The sequence below is a fragment of the Macrotis lagotis genome, chromosome 2, assembly GCF_037893015.1.
Source record: "Macrotis lagotis isolate mMagLag1 chromosome 2, bilby.v1.9.chrom.fasta, whole genome shotgun sequence".
NCBI classification, from domain to species: domain Eukaryota; kingdom Metazoa; phylum Chordata; class Mammalia; order Peramelemorphia; family Peramelidae; genus Macrotis; species Macrotis lagotis.
In genome coordinates, this window is record NC_133659.1 from 173,795,336 (window position 1) to 173,818,504 (window position 23,169).

Below are 23,169 nucleotides of genomic sequence, written 5' to 3' on the forward strand. Positions count from 1 at the left end.
TACTGGGTAATCATTCATATGAGGCCTTTGTTATCAGAAAAAGGAATTCAAATGGGTAAGGTAAACTGATCGAGTTTCATCCTCATTTTTAAACTCCTTGAATTCAAGGAGCCATCCTTCCAAATGGCAAAGTGAGAGTTCCTAATAAATAAATTTGTATAATAATTTATAATAATAAATGTATATAATAAATATATATTTAATAATATATACTATTTATAATAAGTAAATAGATAGATAGATAGATAGATAGATAGATAAAGTTTTTCTTGTTGCTGAGGAACTTAACAATCTAATAAGGGTAGGAAATATATACATAAATAGGTATTTGTAAAAGAGATACAAAATCATTGGAGGAGGATGAAAGGGAAGGCACTAAATGACTAGGAAGCAAAGAAAGGTAGAGGTGACTCTTGAAAGAAATCAGAGACTTCCCAAGGTAGGGAGAACTGTTATTCTAGACATAGAGACCAGCTCTTGAAAAGTCACAACAATGGAAGTTGAAGTGTTATACATGAGGAAAAGCAAGAAGAAAAGTTTGGTTAAAACAACAGTATTTGTGAAGGGAAGTAACATAATGCAACTGGAAAGATAAGTTGAGTCCATATTACATAAGAGTTTAAATGCCAGGCAGGAGTTTACATTTCATCCTAGGTAATAGTAAGTGACCAGAGTTAGATGAGCAGATGAATAACACAGTTGAGGCAGCTGGATATTGCAATGGATAGAACACTGGGCCTGAAGACAGGAAGACTCATCTTCCTGAGTTCAAATTTAGTCACAGCCATTTACTAGTAGTTTGGTCCTAGATAAGTCACTTAATCCTGTTTAAGGCCTGTTGGCCTCAGTTTGCTCATCTGTAAAATGAGCTTGGAAAAGGCAAACTATTCCAGTATCTCTGCCAAGAAAATCCCAAATAGGTTCATGAAGTTAGATACTACTGCAAAACAAATAAACCAAAAAATAGGGAGAGATGGAAAAATAGCTTATGATAGAATAAAGGAATTTCACAATTCTTGATCAGAGAATTGGAACAATTCTCTGTGTGAGAGTGTGATTATCCTTTGTGTGCAGCTAGTTAGAGTGGAGGAGTAGGTTGTGGGTGTTGAGGAGAGTAAGAAATTGTGAAATTAGGGTATTTGAGGAAACATCAACACCTAAATATAAAAGGTCACATCATAAAAATTAAATTAGAATGTGAAAGGAATTATCTTTCATATTTGTAGTTAAGTGAAAAATTCTTACCTAAGCAAGGAAAGAGCAGATTATATAAAATAAAATAGACAATTTAAATTATATAGCATTAAAATCTTGGGGGCCACTCAGCAATAAAATCACTGCAGCTAGCTTAAGAAGAGTAGAAGACAACTGACAAAAATATGTTTCAAATTTCTCTGAAAAAAGTCTGGCATCCAAGATATCCTTTGATCTATAAGAATAGAGGATGGAATATTTATCTCTTTTGCTTGGTAGAGTTCAGGATGCTATAGGCATAAGATGTTGCATATGTAGTCAGAGGTAGTTGTTGGTCAGTTTTGCTTGTTTTTCTGTTTCAAGAGAAGGTTCAGTGGTAGGGGAGTATTTTGGGAAATATTTATGTTGTAAAAAAGAAAAATATCTTTTAAAAAATAGCATTTTATTTTTTCTCAGTTAAATGTAAAAATAATTTTTAGCATTTATTTTTACTAAATTTTGAGTTCCAAATTTTTCTCCCTCCTTCCTCTCCCCGCTTCCTGAAATGGTAAGCAATATGATATAGGTTTTATATATGTGCAATCATGTAAAACATATTTCCATATTGGTCACAGTAGTGAAAGAAGAAAAGTACCAAAATTAAAAAAAACATAAAAAAGGAAGTGAAAAAAGCATACTTTGATCTATATTCATAGAGTCTATCAGTTCTTTATCTGAAGGAGAGCATTTTTGAGCATGAGTCCTTTGTAATTTTCTTTCAGAGCTACTGAAAAGACCTAAGTGTTCCATAGTTGATCATCATACAATATTACTCTGTACAATGTTTTCCTGATTCTGCTCATTTTACTTTGCATTATACAAGTCAGAAAAGTATCTTTTAATAGAGAAAGAAAAGAAAGGAAAACCATTCCATCTAATACAGAGTGTGTTCAACAAAATGTTTGTTGACTCATTCACTTAGAATCAGAAGACATGGATTTAATTCCTCTTAATAATAACTGCCACCTTGGAAAAGTCACTTCAACTTTTTGGCCCATTTTCCTCACTTAAAGATGGGTACTCCAGTTCTCCTCATATGATTGTTGTGAGAAGAGGACAAGGCATATTCAGAACTGCCTTCCTTAAGCATGCTCATGATAACAGGACAGGACATGGCCTGGATAAGGGACAGGTTCCCAGAGTTTGGGAAAACTTATCATTCATGTATTAAATCTGCCTTCTGGAACTGTTCAGAGCATTTCCATGGAAGAAAAAACTGCACCAGTGACTTGGAGTAGGTGGTTAGGAGGTCTTGTAGAAGGATAGGAAGGCTTAGGATGTGACAAAGCAAAATACAAGTATTAGCTTGCTTATTCTCTCAAAGCCCTGTTTTTCTTCAATTCCAGTTTTGCCTTCGAAGCCCTGAGCTTAGACTCTAGCTTTATATGTCTTGTTACTGGACTCCCTCCCTTTCCATCATTTACATGGACAGTTTAGGAGGGAAATTAAGCTTTCAAAATCCTATGCTTTTCATAGCTGTAGTAATAGAGCATTTATGGTTTTCAAAATGCAATGCTTTATAGGTCTTGGGGAGTGGCAGAATAGTGCCCCAAACAGGGTAAATCCAATGATTCTCCTTTCCTTAAAATCTCACCAGTTTCTCACAGTCAAAGAAGGAATAATAATGCTGACACATCCAATTTGATTCTTTTCTCTCTCTATTCAGTGGCGTCTTCTCTACCACTAAGTGGGAAGAGAGGAAGGGGAAGCAGATGGCCTTTTGGGGTATGGAGTTGAGTTGCACTAGAAAGGGTATTAATTCTGGCTTTAGGTCAGGGGTTTTTAATCTGTGGTCCACAGATTCTCCCTGACCACTATTCACAGGTCTATGAATAGATTTCAAGGAATCTATGAACTTGGATTAAAAAAAAAAACTTTAACTTTTGGTTTCTTTTGTAATTCTTTTTTTATTCAGTCATTTCAGTTACTGAAATGGTTTGCCATTTCTTTTCCAACATTTTACAGATGAGGAGTCTGTGATATTGCTAAAGACTTCCTGCTTTAGGTTCATCAGAAGCAATTCCTAAAATATCACTCTGCACAGTTCTCACTAGTCACAGATGCTGAGCCAGTAGGTAGAACTCTGGACTTGGAATCAGAAAGGTATGAGTTCAAATTCCATCTCAAACATTTATTAACTGGGTAACTATAGGCAAGTCATTTAACATCTCTCAGCCTCAGTTTTTTATCTGTAAAATGTTATCCTGTAGGGTTGTTGTGAGAATCAAAAGAGACAATATATACAAAGCACATTGTGGAACTCAAAGTGGCGTGGAAACATTAGTTATGATTATTCCTTGTGTCCCTGGGTTTGTCTTCTTAAAAATAACCTTAATTAATGCCTTTTATCTGAACACCACTGTCATTTCCTTCATAACTCTCCACACCTTCCAAAGCTCCCTGTACTGAACTTTCTGAAGTTAATGAGAAATGGATTTAACAAAAACAACCAATCTGGTAACCTTTTTGGACAACATGTGTGTTTGCAGCATTCTTCCCTGGAAATTCTTAGGTTTTTATTAAGAGAAAATATTTGGTCTATGAGGATTTCACTTTTTATTAAGTTTATTCCAGAGAACTTTGCATCTGGTCTGTGATGCAAAATTGCCTTTTTGAAATCACAGCTTCAATCAATTCATCAATCAAGAAATATTTATGGAGCAACTACTATGTAAGAATGAATTTGACCTCTTTTCCTGTTCTAGAAGAGTCCCTGATCTTTCCAAGGAGATAAGAAAACTAGAGAAAGAAAGATGCTCAAGTAAATAAAGGAAAAAAACAGCTAAATAGAGTCTTTGATCAGTGCAAAATGGAAAGTATTCAAACTTTTAGCAATGTCAGAGAAAGCTTCATGAAGAAATAGACTTGGTTGGACTTTGAAGGTCAAACAGGATTTTGATAAGTAGGAAAGACAAGAGGAGGCATGATGAGCATAGGCTTGGGAACAGGAAGTATTAGGCACTTTCCATCATCAAGATCAACTAGTTTAGCTGGATCAGAGGTAACATTTTGGGAATATTGAGAGAAAAGATTGGAAAGCTAGTTTAGGGCCAGATGGTGCAGGCATTTAGATCTAAATGCCAGTCTAAAGAGTCAGTTTTAACTTTCCTAAAATAGTACCATGGGCAATGTCAATTGGACCAAACTGACCTTTACCCTGTGGATGGCCAGAGTCGAATAGAGGAGGCTGAAGACTTAGAGTCAGGAATCAAGTAGAAGTTTAATTTCAAAGTGAGGGAAATAGCTTATAAGCAAAGGAGTTAAATGAGACACATGTGTTGCTATGCTCGTCCCTCACCCCAGGGCAATGTGGGGAGATGTCAATACTTAGGACAATGAACAATGTACAGAGTGAATTGTAGCCCTGACAATGAGGGGTAACAGTAACAATGAGACAAGTCTGAATCACATTAGGGCTTCATGATTGGAGCATGAGTACTTGTCTGGTGCTTGTCCCAGCTCAAAGAACACCTGGTGTTGGTCAAAGAAATACAGTAATGATAGAATTTTTGCTAAAGAGTGAGATTATCCAGAGGGTGAGCACAAAAGATTGTTGTTATGCCAGGCTTGGGGTACAGCTTGCTTGCTGGGCCTTAGCTCTGGAGAACAGGATGTCTCCTAATATTTTCACAATAGGGTGGGACACCTTTTAATGGCACTTGATGTACTTGAGAAAGTTGATATCTCCTTGTTGGTGTAGCCTTAAGCCCTACCACAGACCCAGGGGGAAAGATCCAGCTTCTCAATATCTGAGCAGTTAATGAAGTCCTGAGGGTATCTGTTGGCCTTGAATGCATTGATGGGGACTTCTGTGATGTGAGTATTATCACATACCAGGAGAGAAAAGGAGACTTTTTTCAAGGCTGCTTGCTGCTGTGGGGTGAAAACTTCAGGATTCTTCCAAAAGAACCTACAGGGGAAGAAAGAAGGTCTTCAACTGGAATTCCCCATGTCTCCAGGACCAAGAAGATCCCCCCAGAGCCTCTAACCTGCCAGGGACCTTAGGAGTTACCTGGACCAATTTGTTCCTGAATAGGAATCCTCTCTACAATACAACTAAGCGGGAGTCATTGAGCCTCAGCTTGGAAGACATTCAGAGAAAGTGAACCCACTACTTGCTATGAGGTTCATTTTGGGATTTTGAATATCAAATCAATGGTTGCCTCTTTGCAATTTCTACCCATTTCTCTTGATCCTCTCTTTTGAGATAAACAAAAGCAGAGCCATTTTTCTTCTACATTACAGTACTTCATGGACTTGAAAGACTTGGGTTGTGGTCCTCAGACTAGCATATTGTATATAATTTTGGACTATAATTCACTCAACCTCAGAAACATCCCCTTGCCAATGGACCCATGTATTTCAGTGGGTGTTAGTTTGGAAGTCAGGAGGCTTTTGCATAAAGGTGAAATGTTAATAAATCGGTCTTAAGTAAAAGACTATGGCAGATTCTTCCTTGACAGGGAATGATGTATGTGTGTGGGTATGTTGTGGGTGTGAGTGTGTGTATATTGAGAATGGGGCAAAAAGGGATAGAGACAGCTCTTAATTAAGAAACCAGTTTGAGAACAATCTTTCCCTTACTAGGTTCTCTCCTTTCTCCATCCTATGGAGTACAAAAGTCTGTCTCCAAGGGGAATAAAAATGAAAGGAAGGGAATGAGTTTTAACACTAATCCTATGAAAATTATAAAAATTCTTGTCCAAGGTGAGAGCTAGTGGAAGTTAGAACTCAGGTTTTGACACTTCTAATCATGTCTTCTTTCTGCTATTCCATTATGTACCATGATATTGCCAGTATCACTTTTTCAGTTTCTTCTATCTCATCACTTTAGTTTGAGGGCACTCACCTGTCTCCATCTCTGATCTTTCTGAATTGCTTCCCCAGGAGACAGGATAGAAGGGGCCCAACTCTGCCCCCTGGCACAAAGGGCTCAGCAATGGCTCCAATCCACACATCAATGTTTTCTGAGGTCCCATACAGATCCATAAACTTCTGAGCCAGTATCCGGTTGTTCCCCAGCACAGCACTCAATTCTTCTACTGTCTTGGGCTCTGAGAGGCCACAGAAGCGTCTCCAAGAGTTGTAACCTGGGGATTGGATTAGGAAGAAGATAGAGATAGTCTATCAATTGACAAGTATTTATTAAGTTCTTACCATGGAGTAGCACTGTGAAGGGCACAGCCATTGAAAATTCCTAGAATGGGGAGACAGAGTCTTGAATTCAACAGATAGTTTTAAGATAGCAGGGGTCATTAGATCACAGGGTATGCAGAGGAGAATAAGAAGGAAAGGTAGGATGGGACCATGCTGGGAAGGGTTTTTAAGGGTCAGATATAAAGAGCTCTTTCTATTTGATCTTGAAGGTAAAATAGGGAAACAGTGGAGTTGATTAAAGAGGGTAGTAACGTATTTTAGCTAATAATTTTTGCTAACTAGAAAGTAAACCCTGATGTTTTTAGTGACTAAAGGAGGGCAACCTCACCTTTCCAATCCCTCAGGCTCAAAGCCTAGTGATTATTCTGACTTTCTCACTATTTCTCATCCACTTAATGCCATCTGTTGCTAAGGCCTGTTGATTTTTATTTTTGTAATTTCTCTAATAAATGCTCTGTCTCTCTTCTGACACTGCCACCACTCTGGGGCAGGCTCTCATCATTTCCTACTTGGATTACTACAATAGCCTGCTGATGGGTTCCTGTTATACCTATATCTATGTCTATCTATGTATCTATCTAAATGTTTATTGATTGATTGCAAGTGTTATCAACTAATTTTGTTACCTTGGAATAGAAGTTGCCTACCCTAGTTATGGCTCTGTACAAGTTCCTAATTAAGCTGCTATCCAGAATAAGAATGTCTTATTGCTGTTCAGTAAATTCAGTCATGTCTGATCCCCTTTGGAGTTTTCTTGGATGAAATATTGGAATGGTCTGTGATTTCCTTCCCTAGTACATTTTACAGATGAGGAAACTGAGATAAACAGGGTTAAGTGAGGCAAGCAGGGTCACACAGCTAGTACTGAGGGCAGCTGAGGCCAGAACAACAAAAATAAGTTTCTTCTACCACCTCACCCCATCCCCACTCTCCTTTCTTGAGCTCTTTCCCATCCCTCTTAATCATTTTTAACACATTCAATTTAGTTTCTTATCGGTAACCCCAGACTATAACAGTTAATTGTTTTCCTGTTATATACAAACTGTTATAAGTAGCAGCCCTGATAAAGTAAATAGAAAACTGATCTTGATGCTAGGAAAAGCCAGTTTCCCAGTTCTGACACATGTTAGCCGGGTGGCACAGGGTAAGTCACCTAACCCCCAGTGTAGTCAATTTTTCAGAACTCTCAGGTGAGGAAATTCCCTCTACCAATGCTGATTAGCAATGTCTCTGCACCTTAGAAAGTTGACTAAAACACGGGGGGGGGGGGGGGGGGGGGGGGGAATAAGTCCTCCATAGTCATAATTGATCCATGTTTTGATTAGAGCTAGGTATTTTAAAAAATATCATATCAGATTAAGGTGGAAGTTCATAGAATCTTAGAGCTTGAAGAAATTGTAGTCATCTAATCCAATCTCACCTACAATATTGTTTTAAGAATAACTTTGAGGCACTAAACTATTTTGACTATTATAAATATTCAAATTAACTATAAAGGACAGATGAAGAAAGACCCTATCTGCTTCTAAATAAAGAACTAATAAATAGAAGCATATATAGAATAATTTTACACATATATATGAGTAAAACATATATCTATATGTGTGTGTTTACATACATATAAAACTGTGTCTAATAGTAGCCATCTCTGAAGTGGGGGGAAGGAAAGAAAAAAGGAGGGGGGAGGAAATTTACATAATAATTGTGCTTTTAAAAGGAATAGCAAGTTGTTCATAGTGAATCTGTGGTTTCATGTGTAATCATCTTTTTCATTATACTATGTTAAAGCAATGCTTCTTTTATCCTATAAATTTAAAAAAAAAAAGCAATCTGGCCTCATTTTATAGTTGAGGAAACTGAGACCCAGACTGGACTAGGGAATTACCTCCTTTTGTAAAATGGGGAAACCAACAACAGCTCTTGAAATTTTAGGATGTCCTGAATTTCCAGTACTGAACTTGGTACAAGGAACCTTCAGGAACCCTATATAAAAGTAGAGGGTTGCTTCTTATAGACTACATTCAGGCTTCTCTCACCTGGCATCCCATGGTCCCGTCCTCTCTGCATGTTGATGGAGGCCAAGTCAAATCCATGGATCTTCTGAGTTGGCTGGAAAAGCTTATCTCGTAACTCACTGCTCATCATTTTATTTTGCTTCAACATCTTGGAGGGCTTGACTAACAAGCCACGGACAAAGGGGTCAATTCCACCTGTAATGATATAGCCAGAGACATAATACTCCCTGAATGCTAACACCATAGGTTCAAAGGAAAACAAATCACAAAAAAAAAAAACTCAATCTTAGCAGGGAGAAGGGAACATCTTCACTTTGTCTTGGGGATCATATATTATGGATTGAACATAGATTGACAACTGGTCATTTTAACCACTATACAATCAAAGTAACCTCCTTCTCCATTCTAGTTACCTTGAGTCATTGCTCAGTCATTAAGAATGTGGGGATGGAAGGAGAACCCTTAACTGTGGTCCTGGAAAAACATTTTGAATCCTGGGGATGATTCAAGATATATTACCAGGAACAGAATGGCCTAGAGAGCATGCTAGCCTTGTGAATAGGAAGATCTTGATACATATTCTGCCTCTGACACTTGCTAGCTGTGGGCAGTGAACAAGTCCCTCTTTGGACCTCAGTAATGTTGTCTATGAGGTGATAGGTTGGACTAGAGAGCTGTTTCAGTAATGTCTAACTCTTCATGACCCAATTTGGGGTTTTCTTGGCAGAGATACTAGAGTGGTTTGCAATTTCCTTCTCCAGTTCACTTTGAGGAAACTGAAGCAAGTAGGGTTAAGTGACATGCCCAGGGTCACATAGGTAGTAAGTATCTGAGACAGGGATTTGAATTCAAAAGATGAGTCTTCTTGACTCTAGGCCTGGCACTCTATTTACTGTGCCACCTCACTGCCCCAAAGAGGGACCTTAGTCTTCCTCTAATCCAATGCCCTCATTTTACAGAGGAGGAATTTGAGAGGGAAAGACCGTTTAAAAAGAACAAGGCAAATGCTTGATTCAATACTTCCTTAAGGTGATTTGGCCTTTGGAATCTTTAGGACTTTCATCAGATGAAACCTTAAGTGCTGGTCGGGCCCTAGAGTCAGGAGTACCTGAATTCAAATCCAGTCTCAGACACTTAATAATTACCTAGCTGTGTGGCCTTGGGCAAGCCACTTAACCCCATTGCCTTGCAAAAAAAAAAAAAAGTTCTGCTGTAGCTATTATTGTACCTATTTTACAGTTGAGGAAACTGCAGCTCAGAGCAGCAAGGGACTCATTTATTAGCATCCAGCTTGGAATTATAAGAGGCAGAATTTCAAACCAGGTTTTCCTGTCTCTAAGGTCAGTACTCAATACATTATCCAAAGTAAAATTAATTACAAACTGAAAATTGCCTCAAAATTCATTTTTGAATATATAAATAACTTCACATTTAATACCTCAGAGGGGAAAAACATCACTATTGCTGAATTTTTATCTTAGAAAGGTATTACTTCTTCATTTGGACTTTTATGGGATATAGTTTGTGAAACAGTAAATGAAGTCATTGCCTGTATAGTGCTCAAAGAAGTAAGGGAATGATCAAGTCAGATGCCCTTGAGATCCTAGTGTTGGGAGTGAGTGGGCAGTCTGGTGAATGTTAGAGCAAGTAGGAAAGGGAAGCAGTTGAGTGGTTCTTGTAAAACGACATCACTATTTTAGTGACAGGTTACAGTGTCTGACTGGCTGATTAGGTCAGGAACAGTCTATGTGAACACCTGAGATGAATGCTCTATAAACTTATGCATCTCACTTCAAGTAGACACTTACCATCTTTTACAATTCTCCAGCTATTGAAGAAGAGAGTATTTAGGGGAAGCTCTGGTTCAGGGCTCAGGGGCTCATAATGCTCATCCAGTCGGTGGATAATAGATGGAACCTCAGCATGACCAAATCTAAAGGCCATGGTGAAGACATTAGCAATGCGGGGATCTTCTGATTCATTGTAGCCGTTGTACTCAGGAATCTCCTTGTTTAGCTCTTCCCCTAACACTAAAGGCAGGTAATGTTCAAAGGTGATAACCTGAGAGAAAAAGGTCAAGGAGATCAGATGAAGGGGAGTCTGAGACCTTTAGGTGAGGGAGGAAATCTTTGACCAAGCTAATTACACAGTATGTCTCTGAACAGAGATTGTGCTGTGATGATAGCAAAAAGAGATGGTTTCAGTGAGAGAAGATAGCTATTTTCTGTTTCTTTTGAAGAAAAGACAAAAAGGCTGGATTTTTCATAGGACCCTACAGAGGCAGAATGATGGAGTGGTTTAAGAGTCAACCTCAAAGCCAAGAAGGCTTGGATTCAGGTCCTGCCTCTGACTCATACTAGTTGAGTGCCCCTAGTCAACTGATTAACCCTTCATTGTTCTAGGCAAAACTTTAAAACTTCAAGTTGTAGGGAAGGTGCGGATCTATGTTCTTAGACAGATTTCCTAGACCAATGAAATCACTAGCTCATTCTCTAACTCTAACCCATAGTTGGAGAATATTTGAGTTGAATGAGACCTCAGAGAGCAATCCAGTGCAACAAGTTGAAAAACAGACTCTACTCTCAAGGAGTTCATGTTCTATTTAGTGGGGAAGGTCAGTCATAGTGGTGGATGCTCATATAAACAGATAAATGCACAATCATTTGAAGAGGGAAAGAACCTATTAACTAGGGCTTTCAGGAAGACTTAAGGACTCTGATCAATGCCAGAGGATCAGTAATCAACCATACTAACTACTGCCTAATAACTAAGGGGTTTTTTAAATTTTTTTATTTTTTAGGGTTTTTTTTTTTGCAAGGCAAATGGGGTTAAGTGGCTTGCGCAAGGCCACACAGCTAGGTAATTATTAAGTGTCTGAGGCCAGAATTAAACTCAGGTACTCCTGACTCCAGGGCCAGTGCTCTATCCACTGTGCCACCTAGCCACCCCATAGCTAAGGTTTTTAGGAATGTCTTCCAATTTGAGATAGCATGTGAACTAAGGATATTTGTAGAGTAAATATTAAATACCCCCATTTTGTAGGGGACAAAGCAGGTCAGAGAGGTTAAGGGTCTTGCAGCTGGTAAGTAATAGAGCTGGGAAAAACTTGAGTGATAGGAACACAAAGATGGTTCTGAATACAGATCTAATGTTTTATTTGGTGATAGAAAGTTGAATGTTGAAAAAGGAGGTGAGACAGTGGCAAAAGAAAAAATAAAAAGAATGAGATAGGGGAGGGAAAGATGGAAAAGGGGGTAAAGAAAAGAGGAGGAAGGAATATAATGCTGAACTGAGAGAAGAAATGCCTGTCCAGGAAGACTAGAGCAAAGGGGTAAAACAAGTGCACAAAAGCATTGCTGATAGACTTACAGATTGGGCCATTCATTCTGGAAAGCAATTAGGAATGATGACTGAAAAGTCAACAAATCATACATACCCTTTGACCCAGTGATATCACTTTCAAAAGTGATTCCAAAGAATTCAAAGAAAGGGGGGGGAAGGCTAATGTGTACAAAATTATTTGTAGTAACCCTTTTTTGTAATGGTGAAGAACTAGAAAGTAAAGTCTATCATCTGGGGTAGAGAATGTAATTTCTATTGTGCTCTAAGAATGGACAAAAAGGGATGTTTTCATAAAAACTAGAGATTTGTAGGGACTATTGCAGAGTGAAGTGAGCAGAACCAACAGAAAAATGGATACAATAACAATAATATCATAAAGAAAAATAGTTTTGAAAGACTTAACTATTCCAGAGGACTAGTAATGAATCATACTACCCAACTCCTGACACACAAGATTCAGAATAAGAAACATATTTAAGACATGGCCAATATAGGAATTAGGAATTTATCACACATATTTGTTCCAAGCATTTTGCTTTCTTCTTTTCCCTTTTTTTCACAATGGGGAACAATAGGAGGGAGAGAAAAAATGTATGTTTATCAATTGAAAAGAAAGTTAAAATTAAAATTACATTTAAAAAGCCTAGAACAGAGAACATGTGACTATGCAATCTCTTTTCCTACCTGAATAATTGCACCCACAATTTTCCTGGCTTCTTGGTAGATTTTTTCTCCATCCCAATGAGGGTTGAGCCTTTTCAGCTCTCTAGCCAACCGGTTGTGCTCCCGTAAGAAAAGGGTGTGGAAGATTGCCAGCAAAGTATGTTCATTGGCCCGGGAGTCACCTAAGAAAACCAAAAAAGTTTTTGGACTGCAGAACAATCACAGGGACCAGGTATAGGGAGGAGAGGGGAGGCAGGAGAAACAAAAGGAATCACCTTAGAATTTAGATGCCTTATCACATTTATGACTTCCAGGTCATTTCGATTCAATTCCATTTGATTTGCTTTAGAGTCTAAGGGTACATAGCAGAGAGTAATATGAAGACAAAAATAAAATAGTCCCTGCCGTCAAGGAGATTTCATTCACCTGGATGAATGCATGTGTGTGTATAATATGCACAAAGATAAGTAATTACAAAATGAGAGAGACAGAACGAGAAAGACAGAGAGAGAGAGAGAGAGAGAGAGAGAGAGAGAGAGAGAGAGAGAGAAAGAGAAAGAGAAAGAAACAGAGAGAATAAATGCTTATAAAAGCCTCTAGGAAGAGGTGACACTTAAGCTGTGTTTTGAAGGAAGGAAAAATGTATTTATTATGTGACAGGTGCTATTATATATATATATATATATATATATATATATATATATATATATATATTATTTTACTTAATCCTTACAGCAATATTTTAAAATTGAGGAAACTGAAATAGACTGAAGTTGAGCAATTTGCCCAGGTTCAGACAGTTAGTGTCGGTGGTCTGATTTGAACTCTCCAATGGATTACCTCTATCCTTTGGCAGCCAAGAATTCTAAGAGGAAGAAATGAAGAAGATCATTCCAGGTATAGGCCCTACCTGTGAAGATGAGATTTCCTATATACGAAGTGGCTAATAGGCTAGTGTGAGACTTTAAAGATTATTGGGAGCCAGATAGTAGAGGACTTTACACATCAGACCAAGAATTTTGAAGTTTGGAGAGCTCCTGAGCGTTTTTTGAGCAGGGAAATGATGTGGTCATATCTATGTTTTGGAAATATTGCTTGGGAAGTTATGAGGAAGGTAGATTAGAAAGGTAAGAAACTAGAAATATGGAGACCATTTAGAAGACTGTTACAATAGCATGAGAGGCTAAAGGCCTGAAGTTATTTTCTTTATATCTCATCTTCTTCCTTTCTAAGATAACTTTTGCAATATATTCCAGACATCCTCTCAAGTGATCCAGAGGAATCTTAACCTATTTCAGTCAGACCCTTGTCTCTAGGCCTCTCTGGATACATCAAAACACACCTCTGTTTTCTTTAGTTCTCTGCCATGGGAGATCTCCATTCTTCCAGACTCTCTCAATGTGATTCTTCCCCATTTTTTATCTGGGGCCCTGTGGTTCATAAAATAATTGTTGACCTCATCTGTTACCTTCTGACAGCATTGTAAGACAGCATGTTACAGAAGATAGTGTGGGATAATGGTTAGGGCACTGAACCAGGAATCAGTAGGAACTGCTTCAGATACTTACTAGCTGTGAGATCCTGGGGAAATCATTTAATTTCACTATACTAGTTTTCACATCCACAAATAGGGGGTTTAATTTGATAGACTTCCAGTTTCCTAGGAAAATCTGGTTCCTGGATAGATCTTAAGTTTTTATCTTGCTCCAGTTCTATCATCCTGCAACTACCCAAAAGGCCAACTGGGCATTTGACCAGTGCCTGCAGGGTAATCTGTCCTATTTCCATTTTCCCTGCATATAGGTGAGAAGGTAACAGTAGGGGCTTTTCTCCTCCTAAAGACTGCCTAGTGGCATCATGAGAATTTTCCTGTTATGTGTTATAGATGGTAGACTGCCCCATTTCTTGTCCTTGCATCAACCCTTTACAATGACCTCCCTTCTTTTCTCTTGGCCCTCATTCTCTGCTTCTCAGTAGGTAGAGCAGACCATATGTCCTAGATTTCCTAGTTCAGTCCTAATTTCAAGAAAAGAAAATATACTTTTAGTAAGGTTTTATAAAAGAAGTAGCTATCTTTTATCAGATGATGAGCCCCCATCTGGTTTGGAAAATATGGAGACTACACTAACAGGACTTACCAGCCAAGAAACAGGGGACCCCAGCAGTGGCATTGATGAATTTACAAGGACTGGGGTTCTTGTTTTCAAAGGGCGGAAAGGCCAATCCATTGTCTGAGTACTGCTCGTTGACTGCCATCAGGCCCAGGGGGCTGCTTGTGTTGCGCAGTTTGTTGGCGAGATCTTTTTCAGACCCATAGACCATGCTGGCATCCAGGAAGGAAGTCAGGGCATTGATTTGCTCTCGGGTCAGTGAACTGACTGGGTGGGTAGGGCAGACAAAACCAGCCCGGAAGAATGGCATGCAGAGTCCTTGTTTGTTCAACTTGGGGTCTCCAGGTGGGAACTAAGAAAGATAATAGGAAGCTTCTCAGCAGGTTGGCAAGACTGGGCCCATCCCATCCTGTCAGTAGCTCTCATTTCCAGGAATAAACATGATAAAGCATGTGGGTTTTGTATAGTTATCTATATACAAGTTGTATGAATTGCCTCCCTCTAATGAAAGTCATAGTATCTAGCATGGTGCCTGTCACATGGTAGGTACTGATCTATTGAGTGATTTAACTCATTTAGGAATTTTACCCAAAAGACCATGTTTACTAAATCCTGATGTTCACAATTTACATTAGTTGTCCCACATATATAGTGGTGAACTAGGTTGATGGGTTGGTGAGTTTTTTCTAAACTCTTTTTTTGTTCTTTATTCTAAAGGGTGACTCTCTGGGATGGGGCAGGTGAAACTGTGAAGATGATGTAAAAACAATAGTTATTGTAAAATATTCAAAAATTATATTTTGTTCTAGAATTTGGATATATAAATAGAGGGAAAGATGATGATTCCTTTGGCACAGGAATGTCTTTTTTATGTGAATGAACTACTTTTATAGGAGAAAGGGAAAGTAGGAGTACAATGGAAAGAACTCTGATTTTTTAAGTCAAAAGACTACAGAGTTCAAGTATAAGATCTTCCACTTACTAGCTGTGTGACCTTGGACAAATTATCTCTCCTCTCAGGCTCCTTACCTATGAATGAGGTCACTCAATTCTTCAAATAATCTATAAGATGAGGAAGTTGAAAGATAAGGAATTGTCAAGGTATTTTCCAGCTCTAAGATTCTGGGTTTTTTTTTTTCCCTCTGAGTCCTTGTGATCACCATGGGGAGGGAGGAAAGAGGACAGAGGTGCTGCGTTAAATGAGAAGTCCCTAAGAAGGATAGGAAAATCTGGCAGAAACAAGGAAAGTGACACCATTCTCAGATATAATGCCTTCCCTTCCAGTAATTCTAGCAAACTCCACCTGGGTGGTAGGTGGTGGTAGGTAATAGGTGGTAGGTGGTAGGTGACAAGGTCATTGGAGTGGGTATCAGCAGGCAATGTCAACAATGAAAAAAATCACGAATTCAGAGTCAAAAGGAATTCAGTATCTTTCTAATTCAATCCACAATTCTGAAGGAATTTCTGTTGCAACATCCTAGAGAAGGGCTCATTTAATGAGTCCTTGAAGATCTTTACTGGGGACGGGAAGATGGGGAGAATCCACCACCTCACCTGCCCTTTTAGTGAACATTGTTAATTGTTACTCTTTATTTTCCATTAATTCTACTTTTGCTTGATTTGGAGCAGCTAGGTGGCAGAGCAGAAGTACCAGACCTGTAGTCAGGAAGACCTAAATTCAAATCCAGCATCAGATAGTTACTGGCTGTATGGCCTTGGGCAAGTCACTTAATCCTGTTTGTCTCATTTCCTGATCTGTAAAATTAGCTAGAGAAGGAAATGCCAAACCACTCAAGTATCTTTGCCAAGAAAGTCCTAAATGGAAACATGAAGAGTCAGACAGAACTGACTTTTGCTACTTTGCAACTTCTACCTGTCACTACACTATCCAAGAAGAACAAGGTTCTCCTCACATATGACACCCTTTCAAATAATAAGAGGAAGCATTTAGAAAACATTGTAAAGTTGGCAAAGCACTTTGCAAATATTAACTCATGTGACCCTCATATGAGCCCTGGGAGGTAGATGCTATCTCCATTTTAAAGCCATTGTTCCTTACCATATCTAGGCCTCTCATGGACACATCAAAACATACCTCTGTTTTCTTCAGCTCTCTTCCTTGGAAGATTTCGATTCTTCCAGACTCCCTCAATGTGATTCTTCCCCAGTTTTTATCTGGGGCCCTGGGACTCATAAGACAATTGTTGACCTTATCTGTTACTTCTGGACCCCACTGAGAGACAGCATGGTACAGAAAGCCGGTGTGGGATAGTGGTTAGGGCATTGGACCTGGAGTCAGTAAGACCAGCCTGAGACACTTAATTACCTAGCTGTGTGACCTTGGCAAATCACTTAAGCCTATTGCCTTGCCAAAAAAAAAAAAAAGAAAAAAAGGAAAAAAGTGTTGGATGCACAACATGAACTAGGGCCTCCCTGTTGCTACCTAACTGCCTCAATTATAAGAAGAAGGAGGAGGAATGAAAAACAAACTAATAATCTCCTACTATACTCTATAAAATGCTAAGTACTTTTTAAAAATGTTACCTCATTTGATCTTCACAACAACCTTTGGAGGTAGGGCTTTATTACAATTGAGGAAACTATGGCAGACAGAGATGAAGTGACTTGCCTAGGGCCATACAGCTAGTAATTGTCTGAGACTGGATTTCGACTCAGGTCTTCTAGACTCCAGGCATAAAGACAGCCCTCAGATCCCTTTTGAGTGTTCTCTTCTACAGTTCCTCCAGCTTTTGTGGTATGAACCCAAGGCCCTTTTTCATCCTGGTTGCCCAACTCTTGGTACCCTCCATATTATCAGAGGCTGTGTGGGTAGAGCACTGGACTTGGAATCAGAAGACCTTGATCCAAGCCCTGCCTTACATACTAGTGGTGTGACCAGGAACAAGTCACCTGACTTCTGTAACTCTCTATTCTCTTTCTTAGAAGGGAAGAGAATAATAGTATCAGCTTCAATGGAGGTGCTGCATGATTCAAATGAGACGATATGTGTAGGGGCTTTTGGAAAACATGAAAACATAAATGAAAACCATTGTTGTTGTTGTTGTTGTTGTTGTTATATCATCATCCCCATCAGTTGCCTTTCTCTACTTTGGTGCCTGGTACTCCAGATGGGGTCTGTAGTCACATGAAGCATAACCACTCTTCCTTATTCTTGGCAGGGCTAGAGAATCTTGTTGCTCTTATTGTTTGATTGTTTCAGTGGACCCCTTTCCCACACCTACTTTTTTCTTAAGGAAACTCACTAGGAAAAACTTTAATATCTATTGAAAGGTCCTGATCTACTCTTTTGTCCATCCCCTGCTAAACTGATATTCTGTGTTCCAGTTTTGCTGACTCTTGAGTCTGTATTATTAAAGGGCATTCCATCATAAAGAAGGAAGGCATTCAAAACCAAAGTTGAAACATGAGGAAAGATAATTCCACAAAATACCTACCATGATGGGGAAACAATTGTCTTCTTGGATGCAGTGTTCATCACATTGCTCTTTGGTGTACTCACTAACCATCAGCTCAGTATCTGGAGCAAAGTCAAGATCATGGTCCACCCACTGGCCCCACTGCATAAGATTCAATGACCAGATTGGGTCCAGATCATCATTCTCATGCAGGTAGCTGGCTATCTGATTGGACACTTCTCGTACCTAGGGGAAGAGTAAGATGAGAGAGCACAATTGAAGGGAAGTGAATGATCTGGTGTTTGAAGGTTGGAAAGGATAGTGGAACTAGGCTTCTCTGGAACTTGGTACTTGGTCCTTGGAATACCAAAAATATGAAGGGCTCTGGGTGAGAGGAGGGAAGTGCCTGAGGGACTGCCAACTCTTCAGACATGGCAGATAGATGGAACCTTTAGGAAAACAATAGCATACAATGAGTTCAGGTTACAGCCCAGGATGAAAGTGATAGGATGGGAGAGAGGGGCAATCTGCCATGTTGAACACAGAAGCATTCTAGTAGCAGCCAGCTGAGCAGCTGCCTCTACCTTAGTTCAAGAAGATGCTTATGGTCTTTGCTTCCACCTAGTGGAGCTTTAGGAAAACTTACCCAGAATTAAGTCAAAATGGCAGTCATTTACTCAATCTCAACATCTTTCACCAGCTCTCTTTCATTTAATCAATCCTCTGTCTCTTTTTCTTATTTCTCCATGTGAAGAAATAAATTCTCCTCCTTACCAATGGGAGAACAAAGCCATTCTTCTTCTTCCCAGGAGTCCACCCATAGGGCTGAGAAATCCCATCTTCATATTCTGCAGGCAGCCATCGGGCCAATGCTCTGTTTGATGAGCCTAGTGTTGGGTCTTTTCTGAGGTGAAGGAAAGAACAGAGTTCTATCTATCCAGTCCCTAATAGCTTTAGCTAGATCTGTTTAGGTAATCAAGGAGAGGGCTTTAGGGGAAGGGATTCCCAGGATGCTCCAAATACGGGAGCCTGTGAGGAATAGCAATTCACAGAGTTGCATGTAGAACTTTTTGTGCCTGAAGCAAATGGTGGTGGTGGTGGTGTTAATTGTGGGGAGGGAATGAAAGAGGTTTGCCAGGGAGGAGGAAGTGCTGCAAGGCTTCTATATGGCTAAAAGACTAGCCACTACTGTGGAAAGAAGAGACTGGGGAGGGGGGTAGCTATAAGAAGGAACAAAAGCCTCAGGGAAAGGTCACTGACTCTGCTGGGGGCAGAGTGTGGGCCATGCAGGAGAAGAGTTGGAGGAAGAATCATGGAACATAGACTAAAAGTAGAAAGAACATTCAAGTCCACCTAGTTTGAACTCCTTATTTTATAGTCCCAGAGAAGTCAAACAGATTGCCCAAGATCACACAAATGGTAAATGGCAGAGCAAAAATTCAAACTCAGGTTCTCTGACTCCAAATTCAGTACTTTTCATTTCCCCATGCTGCTTACACCTTCCAGTTTTCCTGACTGCAGCATTAAGGAGTAACCCCTGAAATATCTGAATTGTGAGCACAAGGGATGGGTCAGGCAAGGCAGAAGGGGTAGTAGGTACCCGAACAATTTTGTATATTCCTTCTAAATTATTCTGCCCCAGGACACAGCTCTGGTGGCCTTACCTTAGTTATGTTTTGGCACGAGAACAATAACTGCAGGGAATTGTTAACTATGAGGATAATTCAGAATATGAGTTCTGACTCTATTGTTTTACTAGTTCTGTGATCTGGGGCATGTCATTTTATTTGGAGGGGAACACATCTTAACTGTCCAGCACATAATATATAACATCTCACTTGGGAGGAAGCAGCATCATTCAGTGAAAAGAATGCTGAACATGACCTGAGTCATAGGACCTGAGTTTGAATTCTGACTCTGCCATTTACTATAGTATTACTGTGTAACCTTGGGCAAGTTAATAAGCTTTCTTATTTGTTAAGTAACTTAATGACCTCTAAGTCATCTGCCAACCCTAGATATAAGAGGCTAAGGTTGGCAAAAGGTGATGAGCTTTTTGAAGTCAAAGGAATACATGTTGAGCTTTTACAAAGACTTGAAGGTGTTGCAATTTATTTTGGTAGAGGGTGTACCCTTAATAAAGAGAGGAATCTTTTTTTTTTTTTGAGACAATTGGGGTTAAGTGGCTTGTCTATGATCACACATTTAGTAAGTATCTGAGACTGGATTTGAATTCAGGTCCTCCTAACTCCAAGTCCAATTGTCCCTCTACTTTTTTCTTTCTTGCTTGCTATTCAAGTTAAGTGACTTGTCCAGGATCACACTGCTAGTAAGTGTCTGATACTGGATTTGAATTCAGTGAGGAGTTCAATACTTATTAATATCAAAGAGATAAATATGATCTCATATATCCTATCCTATCTTACAGAAAGATACAGTGGCATCAATAGAACTGAATTCAAAACCTTGGCTTTACTCCTCTCAGCCTGGGTTTCTCCATCTCTATGAAGATAATAATGCCTGCATAGAACTAGGTACAGTGGATAGAAAACTTGCCCAGAGACCAGGAAGATCTGTGATCAAATTTTCCATCTTATTGACTCTGTCAGTGTGACCAAGGTGCTGAACCTTTCAGTGGTCCAAGCATCTAAGACCTAAGTTCTAGAAGTTCTAGAAGGGATCATGTGCCCTGCATTGGTAGAAGGAATTCTCTAGAGCAACAAACTCCTAGATTTAGCTGCAGAAATGGTGTCACCACTTTGACAAAAAAAAAAATCCACTCCCCTTCTTTCTCCTAATTCCAAGAGATGTTGGGAGCATCAAATAAGAAAATCTAAATGAAAGAACTAGACAGATGTCAGCTGTTATTAGTATTGGCACTAGATGGAGGAAATGGAGCCTTGAGCATCATTTTACTTTAAGGTTCATTTAAAAATGGGTTTTGAGATCCTTTTATTTTTGTGGAAATCCTTTGAATAATGCAATATTGTTATTTTTCAGTTGTGTCTGTGTCTAACTCTTTGTGACCCTATTTGGGGTTGTCATGCCAACGATATTGGAGTGGTTTGCTGTTTCCTTTTCCAGATCATTTTACAGATGAGGAAACTGAGGCAAACAGGGTTAAGTGATTTACTCAACTAGAGTCTGAGGTCACAACTGAACTCAGGATTTCCTGATTCCAGGCCTGGGTGCATGATCCATTGTATCACCTAGCTGCCTGGAATAATGGGATAGTCTCCACTCCATTTTAGTGTCTCCACTATCATAAGAGGTCCTGAGTGCTTCCCTTGAGCCCTACTTTCTGGAAGGTCTGGTTCCTGGTTAGAAGACAGAGGGAGCTATAAAAGGTAAGTGGATTATGAGGAAGGGCAGTCTAGTTATTTTTCTGTTTTAGGGAGGAACACCTTTCCCTTGGGTCCCCATTCACCTGTTGTTGCATTCTCCATTAATGGTCCTGTATTTGCAGTTCCATTTACAATTCACTGGTCGGTTCACATTGCTACAGCCCACCTCGTTAGAAAGCATAACCAGTTCTGGGCTGGGGACTGTAAATGAAAAAAAAAACCTTTTCAGAAGCTCTGAGGTATTGCCCCCCTTTCCATTCTGAGGTTGGGCTATTTATTGTATTGTTAGACTACTACCTTCAATCCCCTCAAACCAGTGTAGTATGTTGGTGAATGTTTAACAGTCAGCTCTGTAGGAAAAACAAAACAAAACAAAAAACACCTGACACTCTTCTAAGTTAAATTTGTATTATTATCATCATTTTCTTAAATCTAGCCAATCAGCAAAATAAGAAATGAAATTCTGATTTATAACACTCAGCTCTCAAGCTGGTTTGAACTGACTTCAGTATTCTCTTCTAGAAAGGAGATATTCCTGGGGCTTACTGATGTCTTGGCAAGTCGAATCTATTCTCAAATGCACTGGCTTCCCATCTGCTTGCACACACACAGGCAGTGGAAGACATGAGTGAATTAATAGAAATATATTTTTCCACACTACATTTCACTTTCACTTTTTTAGAACCATAGATGAAAGGCAGGACCTCAGATATCATCTAATTCAATCCCTTCCCCTTTTACTGAAAAGAAAGAAATTGAGACCCAATGAGGGGAAATGATTTCTTCAAGGTTATATACCTGCAAAATGCAGGGAGATTCAGAGTGGAGGACATTCCAGTCTATTATAGATAGAGGTTAGGTAGGATTGATTTCTTGGAGGTGAGTGGTAACTTGGATAGAGAATTGGCTTCAGTCAGGAAGGGATGGGCCTCTGATATACTTGATATCCGATCATACTATGAACCCGACCAAATCATTTACCATTTCAGTGTCTCAGGCTACTCCCTAAGCCATCACATTTCAAGGAAGGTACTATCCTGCATTAGCAAAGGGAGTTCCCTAAACCAAGGGAATCACACTATCCTGATAGTAAAAAGTATTTTCCCCAAGCACAAAGGGGATCTGAGAGGATGATTCATCCAGGGAAAAATACCCTAATCTTTCCTTCAAAATGCCATAAAAATGCCACTAGGAGGGGATTTCTTTGCTTTAATTATGGGGATTTAGATGCCTGGAAATAACAGTTGGTACTTTTTCCCTTTCCCCATTTTTCTGCCTACTACACATTCTTTTGATTAAGGAAGGGGAATGGTAGGAGCTAAATGGTTCCAATGTAAATTTCATTTCTGAAGAACCTAAATTTCAAATAGGATTTATTAGTCCACAAGAAAACTCTGGGATCTTCATTATATAGATGGGAAGGGGAAGGTCGATTGAACAAGGATTTATTAAAAGACTAGTACTTAGGGGCAACTGGGTGGTGCCATGGATAGGGCACCAGTCCTGGAGTCAGGAGGGACCTAAGTTCAAATCTGGCCTCAGACACTTAATAATTGCCTTGCTGTGTGACCTTGGGCAAGTCACTTAAAACCCATTGCCATAAAAAAAAATTTTTAAAGACTACTACTTAGCATACAATGTGGTATGTAATCATTTTACAAATATTCTTTAATTTGGTCCTCACAAAAACCCTGAGCAATAGGCAAAATATTCCCATTCTGCAGTTGAGGAAACTGAGGCAGCCCAAGTTGAAATGATTTGTCCAGGGTCATACAGCTAGTAAGTGGCTGAGGTCAGATTTGAACTCAGGTCTACCTGGATCTAACCTTTGTTCAATGTGGCACCTAGCTGAGGGAATGGAATTAGCTTGAGTGGCTTGTTTAAGGTC

The 23,169-nt window shown here is 39.3% G+C and overlaps 1 protein-coding gene across 1 annotated transcript in view; it reads right to left on the reverse strand.

The window, feature by feature from the left end:
* Positions 1-4,434: 4,434 nt before the first annotated feature.
* The window catches only part of LOC141513622 (lactoperoxidase-like), a 30,189-nt gene continuing 11,454 nt past the window's right edge, over positions 4,435-23,169 (reverse strand). The window contains exons 5-13 of the mRNA XM_074223624.1: positions 21,365-21,482; positions 18,712-18,841; positions 17,977-18,183; positions 14,549-14,873; positions 12,432-12,592; positions 10,214-10,466; positions 8,427-8,600; positions 6,083-6,323; positions 4,435-5,143 (exon numbers count right to left, since the gene is read on the reverse strand). Coding sequence (XP_074079725.1) covers positions 4,936-5,143; positions 6,083-6,323; positions 8,427-8,600; positions 10,214-10,466; positions 12,432-12,592; positions 14,549-14,873; positions 17,977-18,183; positions 18,712-18,841; positions 21,365-21,482 — 1,817 coding nt within the window. The 3' untranslated portion in view covers positions 4,435-4,935. The remainder of the gene's footprint in view (positions 5,144-6,082; positions 6,324-8,426; positions 8,601-10,213; positions 10,467-12,431; positions 12,593-14,548; positions 14,874-17,976; positions 18,184-18,711; positions 18,842-21,364; positions 21,483-23,169) is intronic.